This window comes from Tachypleus tridentatus, chromosome 6 (genome assembly GCF_004210375.1).
Source record: "Tachypleus tridentatus isolate NWPU-2018 chromosome 6, ASM421037v1, whole genome shotgun sequence".
In the NCBI taxonomy this organism is placed as follows: domain Eukaryota; kingdom Metazoa; phylum Arthropoda; class Merostomata; order Xiphosura; family Limulidae; genus Tachypleus; species Tachypleus tridentatus.
In genome coordinates this window covers 111253726-111267245 of record NC_134830.1, presented here as the reverse complement: position 1 = coordinate 111267245, position 13520 = coordinate 111253726, and the positions used below count along the sequence as shown (strand labels likewise).

Sequence of the window (13520 nt, the reverse complement as noted above, 5' to 3'; positions counted from 1 at the left end):
ATATCACCAGTATGAGTAGATCTAACGGTTAGGCCTATATTTAAGCACTCTTATATAACCCATATATAAGATTTAATCTTAAAAAAAAGTATGAAAATGTACTCAAAATAAGGCATTTTGGATCAATAAATACAAATTGTCTTGTGAAATGTAATAAAAAGATGCCTTTTTTAAAATAATTTCTTTATCAACAATTTTGCCCCAGTGGCTCAGCGGTATGTCTGTGGACTTACAACGCTAAAAAGCGGGTTTCGATACCCGTGATGGGCAGAGCACAGATAACCCATTGTGTAGCTTTGTGCTTAATTCAAAATAACAACAACAATAAACAATCTTCTTTTCCACAATGGTATCTCTCCGCTAGTACAGCGGTATGTCTTCGGATTTACAACGCTAAAATTAGGGGTTCGATTCCCCTCGGTGGGCTCGGCAGATAGCCCAATGTGGCTTAGCTATAAGAAAACATCCACTCCAAAATAGTAAATAAGCCTGGAGAACGTATGGGTAATATGACGTCAGCGAAACTCCAGCATATTAAACTCTACAGTTCTATACTTTAGTTCGAGACATGCGTAGAAATTGTCATCTAAGTAAGCCTATTACATTTAGCATTCGTGTTACCAACGATGACGTTTAGGCTTATTTTATCTGTTACTCAAAATTGTTATTTTAAAAACAAAATTTTTAAACTTATACGGAGTTGTTGTCCATCTTGATTATATTAGATTTTAGATTATTCAGTTCTTTTTCGAAATTGGAGACTAGTTTTATCATGCCGAAGGGAAAAAGAGGAAAATCAAAATCAGGTATGGTAAAAAATTAAGAAAGTTAAGCCTAATCAAGAGCTAATAGTAAGAGTAATAATAAGATTTTATTAAAAGTAATTAATAGGTTACTATAATGTGTAATACTGTAACTAGTTGTATTAGTTATGTTAAGAGGAGGTGTGGTAATAAGGTAGTTGCTGTACAGTTGCAATTTCCTCACAACATGCAAGTTTTGTTGCAAGTCGTAACATATGGATAACAAACTGAACAATTAGTAATTAGTAAATTACTTAAATGAGTCTCAACTCTAGAACGTCAGCGTGGGGTCCTTATGATGTTAATGACAGAAAACTTAACGTTGACATTATTGGGTTAATATTAACAGTGTGTTATTAATAAACCCAGTGTAGTCGAGGCTATCCTTACATTCTTACCCTTGAGAAGACTAATGTCGCTTCTCAATTTTGGGAAAAATCTTAAATTTCACTTGAACTTTTGTAAAATAAAGTACTGGTTTCCACAACCATTGAGTGTAATTTTACAAGTAGTAGGGGGCTTCATAGATTTTTAAATAGTGAAAAATAACAAAATTACAAAACAAAAACCATTAAATTCCCTACATAAATTAATAACATACTTTAATTGTGTAATAACATAATTCTGGGCCAATATATACTTGTCTGGATGGTGTAGTTAATTAGCAGTGAATGATGTGTCACTTGATTACTCCATTTCTAAAAATCAGCATGGGAAAACAAAAGTAATCATGTGAGAAGTGAAATGCCATTAATTGTTAGCTAATTTAAACAAAAATGAAAATAGATTGAGATAATTATTTTTGATTATTGTTAGGAAGGATTGGAGTAATTGAAAGAAATATGAGATGCAACATTTAGTGCTATTTAAATGCCCTGCTCTAATAATTATAGGGGAGGAAAGAAGTAATTAAATGTTTGAATTTTAATTAACTGCTCTTTCCATACAAATATATAAGCTGGCCAGGAGTGTTTTGATATTACAGAAGAACTAAGATAGTTATAAAAATAATTTTCTCCAATTATTGTAGGGTACAGTTAGAGTAATGGATTGACATTTAAGCAGCATTAAGTGTTTTGTGTGGGTAATGGTATGCTCATCTAGCTATTATCCGTTCAGATTTTATTTTGAAATTAAATACTTAAAGTCTGTAAATTATCATTACTACGTGGTCATTTTCAACAGTAACATAAGTGGCTTTATGACTCAGATTTTTCTATTAAAAAAGAAAAAAATCTTGCTATTTCTCATAAAAATAGTTAAAAGAAAGGTATTTAGTTTAAAATATTCAGGCATTTCATGCATTATGGAAGAGAGAAGTCTATTCAAGAATCAGTAAAAAACACATGGTGAACTGTAAATGGTAGATCTGTGGACTGCTCTTGTGAGTACACTGAGAGTAATCTATTTAAGACAATCAATCTTTTAGCAAATTGGAGCCTAGTGTTGTTTTTTTTTCAAAACTTCATTTTGTGTCCTTTTGTTCTGTTGTTTTCATAATATAGAAAAAAAAGGCTGTTATTTGGTGTATCCACCAGATACTTTGGTCAGCTTCATTAAAACCACATCTTGCTAGTTTTGTTTTTTAAAAGAGAAAATAAGTTGACACTTCAATATTTATCCAAAATTAATCCTTACTTTCCCTGAAATCGTTGATGGCCTTCAGCCATTTTTAATAAATCATTATCGTTTCTTAGATAGAAACAAAAGTATTCCAGATGTATAGTAATCAGTGACGTATGTAGACATAATGTTTTGACTTTTAATCGTTGTCTGAATATATAGTATGTTATAAACACTAGTGAAAATTTATGTACATTGTTCTGTTACGTATACTTCTTGTATGAATACGTATGATAGAAGTTGTTTAACCTAAAACTGCAGTTCTCACATTCAGTGTAATTGTAATTAGTTTTTCTCTTTTTTTTCTTTCTTTCTTTAAGGAGGTAGAACATCTGCTCCAAAACTTGATGCAAATCTCATGGTAGGGAGTGAAGAAGAATCCAACTTTGACAATGCAAGCATTATCAGTAATGTTTCTGAATCTCGATTTGGTAGTGATGATGGAACTTGTAAGTTGGTAATATTTAGTGTGGTTGTCTGCAAGTTGTAAAACAAGTCAGTTTTTGCTTGGTAGATATGGATTTATTGGTTTCTGGATTGGTTATATTAATATTTTACACACCATTTTTTGGGTAACATTTGTATAATACATGATGTAGTAAAAACATGAAAATAGACTGCTAAATGCTTCTTTCTTATTAGAGTAAAACTGTAATTCCTTAATTTTAAAGGTATTGATTTTAACATGGAAGAATAAAATTGTTAAATTTAAACTGTGCTGGAATATAAATTAATATTATCAGAATTTCTAAATGCATAATATTAATTACTATTCTAAAACCTCATAATTTAAACTATTGCTTAATGTGATTCATCTAGCAATAATTTTGTAATTTTTGTAGTAATCCCTTATCATATAGACTGCATAATTCTTAATTTTACAAATGTAAGGTCAACCAAGATTAGTTTTTCTTTATATTTGTATAGATATAGTACGAGTTTTAGAGGTTGTAAGATAATTTTCAGGTACAGTTGTTCTGACAGGCAAGGCACAGATTGACAGATACTTTATGTATACAATGCTAACACAAGCTATATCTAACGTCGGGAATTTCATGCTATTTTTGTTTAAATTTTCTTTGTTGTTGGTCCAAAGTTGAAGAAAATTGAACTAAAATAAAACATTTGTACCAAAAATTGAAGTTTGATACCCAGTATGGTATCTAGCTTTATGCATCAAGCAAACATATTGTCAGGAACTTGATTAATTGGATGTATTGACTAATAACAAATAGCAACTGCTATTGTGAACCTAGTTAATCTTTCATTTCATCTACAATTCAGCTGCTACCTTGAGTTTAGCTTTCATTATTAAGATTATTACCATGTGTGTTTGTAAAGTACTCCAAGGACTAGCTAAAGTTGGATTAGTTTTGATGGACATTTCATAGTATGTTTAGTAAATTGTTTTTTTATTGCATTCAACTTGGGTATTTATTAATTAGAATGCAAATATTTCTGTTATGGTCTGTTTGTTGCTCTGTTTGTTGTTATTTTTTTAATTCATTATTTTTCTTAACTTTAGTTTTTGTTGTTGAACTATACTTTGACTAAATCATGTGTTAGTACTTTATCTCAGAAGCTAAGCTATACTTACACTGTTGAAGCAGTTAATTGGGTTTCATTGGTTGAAACATTGAGTAGGGTAATAATTTTTTATATACTGATGTTGTGTTTTTATTATATTTAATTTTTTATATATTTTTATCACAAGGAATATTTTAGATTCTCAGTTCATTATATAGATTTAGGACTAACTTTTCAAGATAGTATTTTTAGATGTATAGAGTACAATATATCACTTGACAGCAAGGGTACCCAACTGATTTAGCAATTCATTCTAATCATCAGAAGAAAGAATGTAAAAACAAAAATTAATATTGGCAATATTCATTACTTGATCAGTTTTAGTTCTGAACTAAATAGGTAGCTTCCTTTGATTAGGAGTTAATGCCAATAAAACATTTAGATTAAACTATTTTATTTCTTGGCCTTTTCACTTGTATTGAACAAAAAAATATACATTTTGAATTTCCTAAAACTAGGTCAGTTTTAATTTAAACATTTGTCATACTGTTGATTCCTAACCTATTCAAATGTCAATTTTAGTTAAAATTAGTCTGATTTTATTATTACATGCATTGATTACACTGTATCATATTACATTTTTGAAATGTGAACACACACACACACACACACACACACACACACACACACACACACACACACACTACTTGTTACAAATACTCTTGATAAAAGATCAGTGCGTTAGTCTATGCTAGCATATCCCAAACTTTCTTGGTTCATGGCATCCCTGGGCAAACACAAAAATTTAACAGTTCTGTTTAATAAATAGTTAGGTCCAAACAACTTATACTTAAGTATTTGTGTGCTAGCAACCTAATGACTGTTTGAAAGAATAGTACATGTAAATTGAAAGTAATAACTAGTTTTATTTTATTTTAAGTAACCATAATTACTAATGGGAATATGCACCTGTTGGGCACTGCACAGGTTCTCAAATCTTAGAATCAGATTGGACACTGTCACCCTCATTTCCTGTTCCATGTTGACATTTTACATGGTACTTTTTATCTCAACAACTGCCAAAAAGCCAGCTTCTTAGAGATATAATGTTGCAAATGGAATTAGGATTCCCTTAGCTTTAGAACTTAGCAATGAATATTCATCTGTTACTGATATCCAAAAGTTGTTCCATGCTGCCAAATTTTGTTTTTAAAGTCTAAGATTTTCTTATTCTGCAGATGTAAATTTAGATGGGCCTTAGCCTTGAATGGGTCTTGGGTCCATGCATACTTCTCCGTATCTTCTGGAAGTAATTTTCAAACCAGTCACCGAGTTGTGTTAGGTGCTCCTCATAAACAGATTTTAGTTTGTGGGTCAAATCAACTTTGTTGGATGTAACAAACTGCTGCAACAGAGGGAAACAGTCTTTGCTACCATCTTCATACATGTTTCTTCTACATAGTAGTAACATTTTTCTGAAGGCTGAAACCTTCTCTAAGTTTTAGAATGTGTGCATTGTTGAGCCTTTGTACCTGCAGTAATACTTTTACAAAAGAGGTCTTCCACAATTTTGTCACCATCCACAAAATGTGTGTAGTAAATCAAATGAGCATCCTTGTTATTACCCATTACCTCATCTAGCTGTAACCCAAATTCTTTCCCTTTCATTTCCTCCTCGGTGTGGATTTCTGTATGTGGTGAGGGGACCTACCAAGGAAGGTTCTGTTCTTTCAGTTTTCCTTCTCTGGGATCTAAACATCCATCCATGTGTTTGCTGTGCGTGGCAACCCGTGAATGGGAGGAGAGGATTCTGGTGGTTGAGTGGTCCAACCCTAACACATCACTTTGGCCTTGAATTCCTGTAGACGAGTGACCTTGGGGTGGCTCCATAGGATCAGTCAGCTGGTCTATTTGGGCTAGGGTCAACCATGTACCAGTGTTGGATGTTCTCAACAGGTGTTTGGGTACAGTGGTTATGAAACTCTGGCATTGCTGCAGTGTCATTGTTGGACATGTAGTGCATCCCCTCCAAGGGCTTTATGGTGGGTGGGGTCAGTAGGCACTGAAACATGGTAAACAGCCATGTCTTGAAGATTCTGAACAGCAATCTTCAACATCTGTAACACCTGTACTTCTTTTTCTTATGCTACATCCTCTTTCAGACGAACCTTTATTCAGAAGGGACTAGAGGGACTTGCTGACTCTCCAAAGTCAATCAAAAAGCTTCACTCTGGTGATATATTGGTGGAAACATCCACATATAAACACAGCGAACTTCTCTTACATTCAAAGGTGATGGGGGATATACCCATTAAGGTTAATCTCCATGCTACTTTGAATATGTCATGATGAGTTATTGTTGAGAGGGATTTAAAGATCATCCCTGAGTTGGAGATTTTTGCTGGTTGCTCCACCCAAAAAATTTCCACTCACAAAGATGGAATTATAATGATGATCAATGTCCAAATTTTAACATTTACATCACTGCATCCACCTGCCACATCAAGGCAGGTTATCTTAATTGCAAGGTATGCCCATATACTCCAAATCCTCTCAAATGTTTCCAATGTCAGGGGTTTGGTCACCCGAAGACATCAGGTCGTGGTTCCTTGAGTGCTCGTTGTGGTGGTAAGGACAATGATGCCTTTGAGTGTGAAACGGACTACCATTGCGTCAGCTGCAATGGCTCTTGCCCCTCCTCCTTTCCTTCTTGTTCTAAATAGTTGGAAGAAAAAGAGGTGCAGCGTTTGGAAACGATTCGTAACATTACTTACCCTGAGGCTAGCAAGTTGCTGTCCACCACTTCATCACGGACGTATGCTGCTGCACTTCATTCTGCTACTACATTGGGAGTGCAGACGGATCTCTGTGCCTCCAGAAGAATCATTCTCAAAATAAATGAAAAGTCTTTTGACCTCCATGGTTAGAAAACTTGATGAATTAACTTCAACACAATCTCTGTCCCTTACATACATTCCAACAAATCCCAAGATTTACTTTTTTTGGTTTTGGATACAGGCATTTCCTCGGAAAATCTCGGATAATTTTCCTACCCCAAGATGCAAAATGATCATTTGTTCACATCTTCAGTTGCTCAAATCTTCTTCCGATAGCAAAAACCTGTCCAATCGATCCAGGGCAGGATCCATGTAGGTCGACAGACTTTTTTTGCATAAGGACAATAAAGGAAAAAGATATGGTTGTAAACTGAAGGAATCTCCACCCAGTTTGCCTACATGTGAATAAAAATGGCCACCTTGATACAGTGGACCTGTTGAGGTTTGTGTTCTAATCTGGATGACATCAAAGCACTAATTGCTTCCTACCATTTTGTATGTCTTTCTGTACAGGAAACGTTTCTGAAACCTGCTGATACAGTCAACCTTTGGCAGTTTTCTTTGTTCAGAAATGACAGGTTGTGTGGTAGATGAGTGTATGGAGGGGGCACTGTTGGTTGATCAGTATATGCCCACCCTGTCTTTGCCACTCAACACGCCCTTGGAGGCCGTAGCCATCTGTGTTTCCTTGGGTCACACCATCACTGTTTGTACTCTTTACCTGTTACCTAGAGAGACCTATGATCAATCAGACCTTGATGCTCTCATTGAACAGTTGCCATCTCCCCTTTTAATCCTGGGATGATGTCCATTAAAGTCCCCCCTCTGGGAAAGTGCTGATATTGATAGGACGGGTCACTCTGTAGAGCATATGCTCTCTGATCACAACCTTTCTCTTTTCAATACTGGTTCTTATACTTATTTTAATGCACCTAGTCAGTTCTTTATTGCTATTGATCTCTCAGTTTGCTCCCCTTCACTATTTTCCCATTTTTCAGGGACGGTTAACAATAATCCACAAGGCAGTGATTATTTTCTTATAATTTTGAAAAAGGTTGGCTATGGTTGATGCCACCCAACCCATGTGCCTCGGTGGAAGCTGGATCAAGCAAACTGGCCTCTTTCACTTCTCTCGCAGAACTTGATCCTGCCCTGTAAGCCATCAGTAGATGACTGTGTGGCAGCAGTAAGTGACTGTATTAAACAAGCAGATGCTCAGTGTACAGTTACGACAGAAAGTGTTCATACCCCTGTGTCATGAGTAGTTTTTTCCTCATAACTTAAAAGGTATCATGATTAGGATAATGAAAGTATAGTATATTATAAATATTATACTAACACACATCTACACAAATTTTTATGTAAATTGAACAACAAATAAACTGCTTATAAACAAATAACCAAACATAGGAGGGGCAGAAAGTGTTCATGCGTCTACTTTAATGGTCAGTTGTGTAGCCTTACAGATGAATTACTTGGCACAATCTCTCCTCATAGCCCTCCTTGATTGTTTGACAGTACTTGACTGGTATTTTCTTCCATTCCTCTTTACAGAAGGCTTCCAACTCTTGCAAGTTTTTCGGATGATGCTGATGAACCCTGGTCTTCAACTCATGTTAAACATTTTCAATTGGGTTGAGATCAGGTGACTGCGATGGCCACTCCAGAAAGTTTATATGGTTCCTGTGCAACCAAGATTGCACATATTTCGATGTGTGCTTAGGGTCATTGTCGTGCTGGAAGATCCAACGATGCCCAAGCTGCAAGTTCCGAGCATCATTCTTGATATGAGTGCCTAATATATCAATGTACTCTACTTTTTCCATTATTCTGTTGACACGGTGAAGGCTGCTTACACCAGAAGAGCCGAAGGAACCTCGTAGCATGATTGAGCCACCTCCGTATTTAACTGTAGGGATGGTGTTCTTTGGAAGATTTCGTTCTCCTTTATGGAAAATATAGAGAACATCATTGTGGCCGAAAAGCTCAATTTTAGTCTCGTCTGACTAAAGAATACTCTTCCAATAGGTAAGGGGTTTATCTACATGCTTTCTTGCATACCTCAATCATGCTTCTAAATGAACAGGCTTTAAATATGGAGTTCTAGGAGGACGGCATGCTTTGAATCCAGAAGAGTGTAACATGTTTGTAACTGTAGAGGTGCTTACTTCAACCCCAGTTTCCCTTACCAGTTTCTGTATGTCATTACGTGTTAAATGAGGGTTCCTACTAACTTGTCTAAGAACTTTCCTCTTGGTTCTCTCTGGAATTTTGGTGGGGCATCCGAAACGAGGGAGGTCAGCAGTTGATCCTGTAAGCTTAAACTTGGCAATTATGCTTTGAATAGTAGATTTTGGCACATTAAGTTGTGTAGCAATACTGGAAAGAGACAAATGAGACTTGTATTTTACAATAATTCAGTTTTTTAAATCACTGGACAGTTGTTTCCTGTTTGCCATGATGACCAAGCAGATAATGATAAAGACGGTGCTAAATTGCTGGAAGTAAATTTTTTTTTTGCTAAATTCCAATAAGTATGAACCAAGTCTCTAGTTTTGGAATGGTATAATGTAGTTTATTCACCAAACTACACAAAAGCTTTATGGGAATATCAGTTTTTTCACACGTTTTGAACTGTACGAACACTTTCTGCTCCTCCTATTTTTTATTATTTGTTTATAAACAATTTATTTGTTGTTTAATTTACATAAAAAAATTATGTAGATGTGTGCTGGTATAATATTTATATTATACGTCTATTAGCCTAATTGTGATACCTTTTTTAAGTTATGAGCAAAAAACGACTCAGGAGGAAGGGGTATGAACACTTTTTGTTGTAACTGTATTCTTGAAACCTCAACACATTTTCTATGATTGCCCGTGGTAGAATCCTGCCTACCACATGGCACAGAAATGTCAAAAATGGGCCTGGGATACTTTCTGTAGATATCCCACACTCTTGAACTGCATTGCTTTCCAGCAGGCCCGTGCACATGCTCAGTGAGTGAGATGTCAAAGCCAGAAGGAATTTTGGATTAAGTTCACAACTGGCATATCTTCTACCACCAGTTCCAAAGTCATATGGGACAAAGTTTGAAAGGTCAGTGGGCAATATAATTCTGTCCTCCTCTTGATCTTGCTCTCTGATGACCAGGAAGTAGCTGATACCTGGAGCATAGCCGATACTCTAGGTGAAAGCTTTTGCCTTGTATCTAGCACTTCTGCTTCTTTTACCTTCTTAGCCATCAAGACTCGGGCAGAGCTATCACCTCTTTTCTTTTGAGCTGATTGTCTCTATGACTATAATCATCCCTTTACACTGATGGAACTCAAACTGACCCTTCATTGGTCTGGCAGTACATTGGTTGGACATGATGATGTATACTATGATATGCTGTGCCATCTATCTCGTGCTGCTGTTGCTATTCTTCTGATTGTTTTTAACTGGATCTGGCAGTGGAATGTTTTTCCTGATGCCTTGCACCAAGCTATTGTCCTACCTTTTTCTAAGCCTGGGAAGGATCCCAAGATTCCTTTAAACAACTGTCCAATTGCTTTAATGAGGTCTCTCTGTAAGACCTTAGAGAGGATGGTTAATGCTGATCTTGTTTGGTTTCTCGAATCAAACAACCTCCTCTCACCCACCCAGTGTGGGTTTCGATGACAGTGCTCCACCATGGACCACCTGATTCGACTGGAAATGTCAATCAGAGAAGCCTTTCTCAATTGATAACATCTTGTATCACTATTCTTTGACATTGAGAAGGCTTATGATATAGCATGGAGTATGGCATTTTATGAGACCACCATATATATGGGTTATGTGGCCATTTAACCATTTTTATTAATTTTTTAATGGACAGGAGATTCTAAGTTCATGTGGGTTTGACACTTTCTTGTTTTTTTCTCCAGGATTTTGGAGTCCCTCAGGGGTGTGTTCTGAGTGTCACACTTTTTAGTATAAAAATTAATGCCGTCGCTGAACAACTCGCTTTAACCATTGCAAATGTGCTCAATGTCGATGACTTTCACATCTCAAGTCAGTAGTCGAACATGAGGCATATTGAGAGGCATCTACAGACTGCCCTCAATCCTTTACTGAAGTGGACCACAGCAAACTGCTTTAACTTCTCTCTCTCTCAAACAGTTTGCATGCACTTTTGCCACCAGCAGGGTATTCACCCTAATCTTGAACTCTGTATCAGTGTAGTTGGGATGCCTGTGGTCCCTGAGACAAGGTTCTTGGGGCTTATCTTTAACTGTAAGCTAACCTTAATACCACACATCAAGCAGCTATGAGTCAAATATACAAGAGCAATGAACATTCTCCATGTCCTCTCCACCACTACTTGGGGAGTGGATCGACGATCTATGAGGAAGATATATTGTTCTCTTATTCGATCGAAACTTGACTATGGATCACTGGTCTATGGCTCTTAAGTCTATGACTTAAAGATGCTGGATCCTGTTTATCATTGAGAACTTTGGCTCTGCACTGGGGCTTTTAGTACTTTCCAAGTTCAGAGCTTATACATAGTCTCATGAACCTTCTTGGCACCTATCCAGGTGCAGTTGGATGAATTGGATATGTCCTTGGATAACATTGCTGTATCCACTGGTCATCCCATCCCACCGTGGCTTATTACAGTCTGTTACTGTCACCTTTTAGCAGTTTTCTTTTTATACCAGAATGATGGGTTGTGTGATAGGTAAAGCATTTAAAAATAGCTATCAACATTTTGTATCTGGAGAGCCAGAAGCTGTTGTCTCCAACTCCATCAGGGACATATGCTGCTGCATTCTCTTCCACTGCTATAGTGGGTGAGCAGACAACTTTTTGTGCCTCTGTCAGAGTATTTTTTATATTACGTGAAGAGTCTTTTGCCCTCTATGCATAAAGTAATTGGAAAGTTTTTATCTACTTCTGTCTCTGCTCCTACCATTCCTTCCAGTGATTGCCCTGGTCAACCTCCTCTGGCCTTGACTTCTGTATCAGTTTGGACCCAGTTTCTTTGGCTCTGAAGTGCTTTGTCCAGATCCTCAGTCACTGGATTATAAGTCTAATGACAGAGATCTGCCCACTCTACTAAGGGCAGGAGCTGTGGAGATTGACAGACATTTTAGTAAAGGAAAGTGGCATGGCTGTAAACAGAAGGGTTATCTGTCTAGTTTTCCTCCCCCTAAGTAAATATGGCCACTTTTGTTACAGTGGAACTGTTGAGATTTCCTTTCTAATTTGGATAGCATTAAGGCCTTGATTTATACCTATCATTCTGTGTCTTTCCTGAAAGGAAACATTCTTAAAACTCTGTTACTGTCACCTTTTGGCAGTTTTCTTTTTATACAAGAATGATGGGTTGTGTGATGGGCAAGTACATACAGAAGTGGGACTGCTTTTTGACCAGTATATGACCCCTTGTTTATGTCATTCAATAATCCTTGGAGGTCATAGCCATATTGTTTTCCTTGTGTTATATCATCATGGTTTTGTCTCCTGGAGAAGCTTATGATTAACCAAACCTTAAAGCTCCTGTTGAACATTTGCTGACTCTCTTTTTAATCCTGGTAGACTTTAATGGACAGAATCCCTTCTTGGGTGGAGCCAATATTTGTTTTGTAAATTGTATGCTCTTGGATCATAAGCTTTATCTCTTTGATACTGGTTCTTATACTTATTTTCATGCACTTTGCCACTTTTTTACTGCCATTGATCTGTCTGTCTGTTCCCTTTCATTTATCTCACTTTTTTGGAGGGTTGACAGTGACCAACAGGAGGGTGATTAGTTTCTTATAGTTTTGAGGGAGGTTGGCCATTGTTGATATCACCTGCCTCAAGTACCCCAGCTTGATCAGGTTGAATGGCTTTTTCATGTCTCTCTCTTTCTTTTGGAACTTCATCCTGCTTTTGTTAGTCTCCCATCTATTAATGACTGTGTGGAGGCAGTAACTGATTGTTTTATTGCAGCAGATTTTCATTCTGTACATAAAACCTAAACATGTTTCCCATGGCATCCTCATCCAGCCTACCTGCAGGCACAAATGGCATGAAATGGCCCTCTAATACTTCTTGTAGGTATCCCATTCTTTTTCAACCATATAGCTTTCCAGCAGGTTAGACATCAAAGTCAAAAGCAGTCTTGGATTAAGCTCACTACTGTCATCTCTTCTAACTCAAGTTCCAAAGTCATATGGGACAAAATTTGAAAGGTCTATGAAAGGCAATCTTCCCATCCCCTTTCCATTGGCCCAGGAAATTGCTGTTGTACAGAACATTACTGATACTCTTGGTGAGAGCCTTTCTCGTGCTTCCAGCACTTGTGTTTCTTCCCCTGCCTTTTTGGCCATAAAGTACAGGGTAGAGTGGTGCTCTTTTTCCTTTTGGGCAGATAGTCTTTAAAACTATGGTATAACTGGTATAATTAAAATTTGCTTTTCAACAGTTTGGCAGTATGTTGTTTTGAGATGCTGTGCCATGTCTTTCCTGCTTCTCTTGCTGTTTTTCTGGTTGTTTTTAACCAGATCTGGCAAGAGAATGTTTTTCCTGATGTTTGGTGCTAGGCTGTTGTCCTCTCTTTCTCTAAGCCTGGGAAGGATCCCCAGATTCCTTCTATTTATTGTCCAATTGCTTTGACTAGCTACTTCTGTAGTCTGAGAAGATGATTAACACACTTTTTTTTTCGAATCAAACACCTGCTTCTCATCTACCCATTGTGGGTTCTGTTGACAGCCC

The 13520-nt window shown here is 36.7% G+C and overlaps 1 protein-coding gene across 1 annotated transcript in view; it reads left to right on the top strand.

Annotated features, from left to right (window-relative positions):
• The first annotated feature begins 342 nt into the window (after window positions 1–342).
• LOC143253299 (interferon-related developmental regulator 1-like) overlaps window positions 343–13520 on the top strand; it is a 41495-nt gene continuing 28317 nt past the window's right edge. The window contains exons 1-2 of the mRNA XM_076506950.1: window positions 343–806; window positions 2747–2875. Of these exons, the coding sequence (XP_076363065.1) occupies window positions 773–806; window positions 2747–2875 (163 nt within the window). The 5' untranslated portion in view covers window positions 343–772. The remainder of the gene's footprint in view (window positions 807–2746; window positions 2876–13520) is intronic.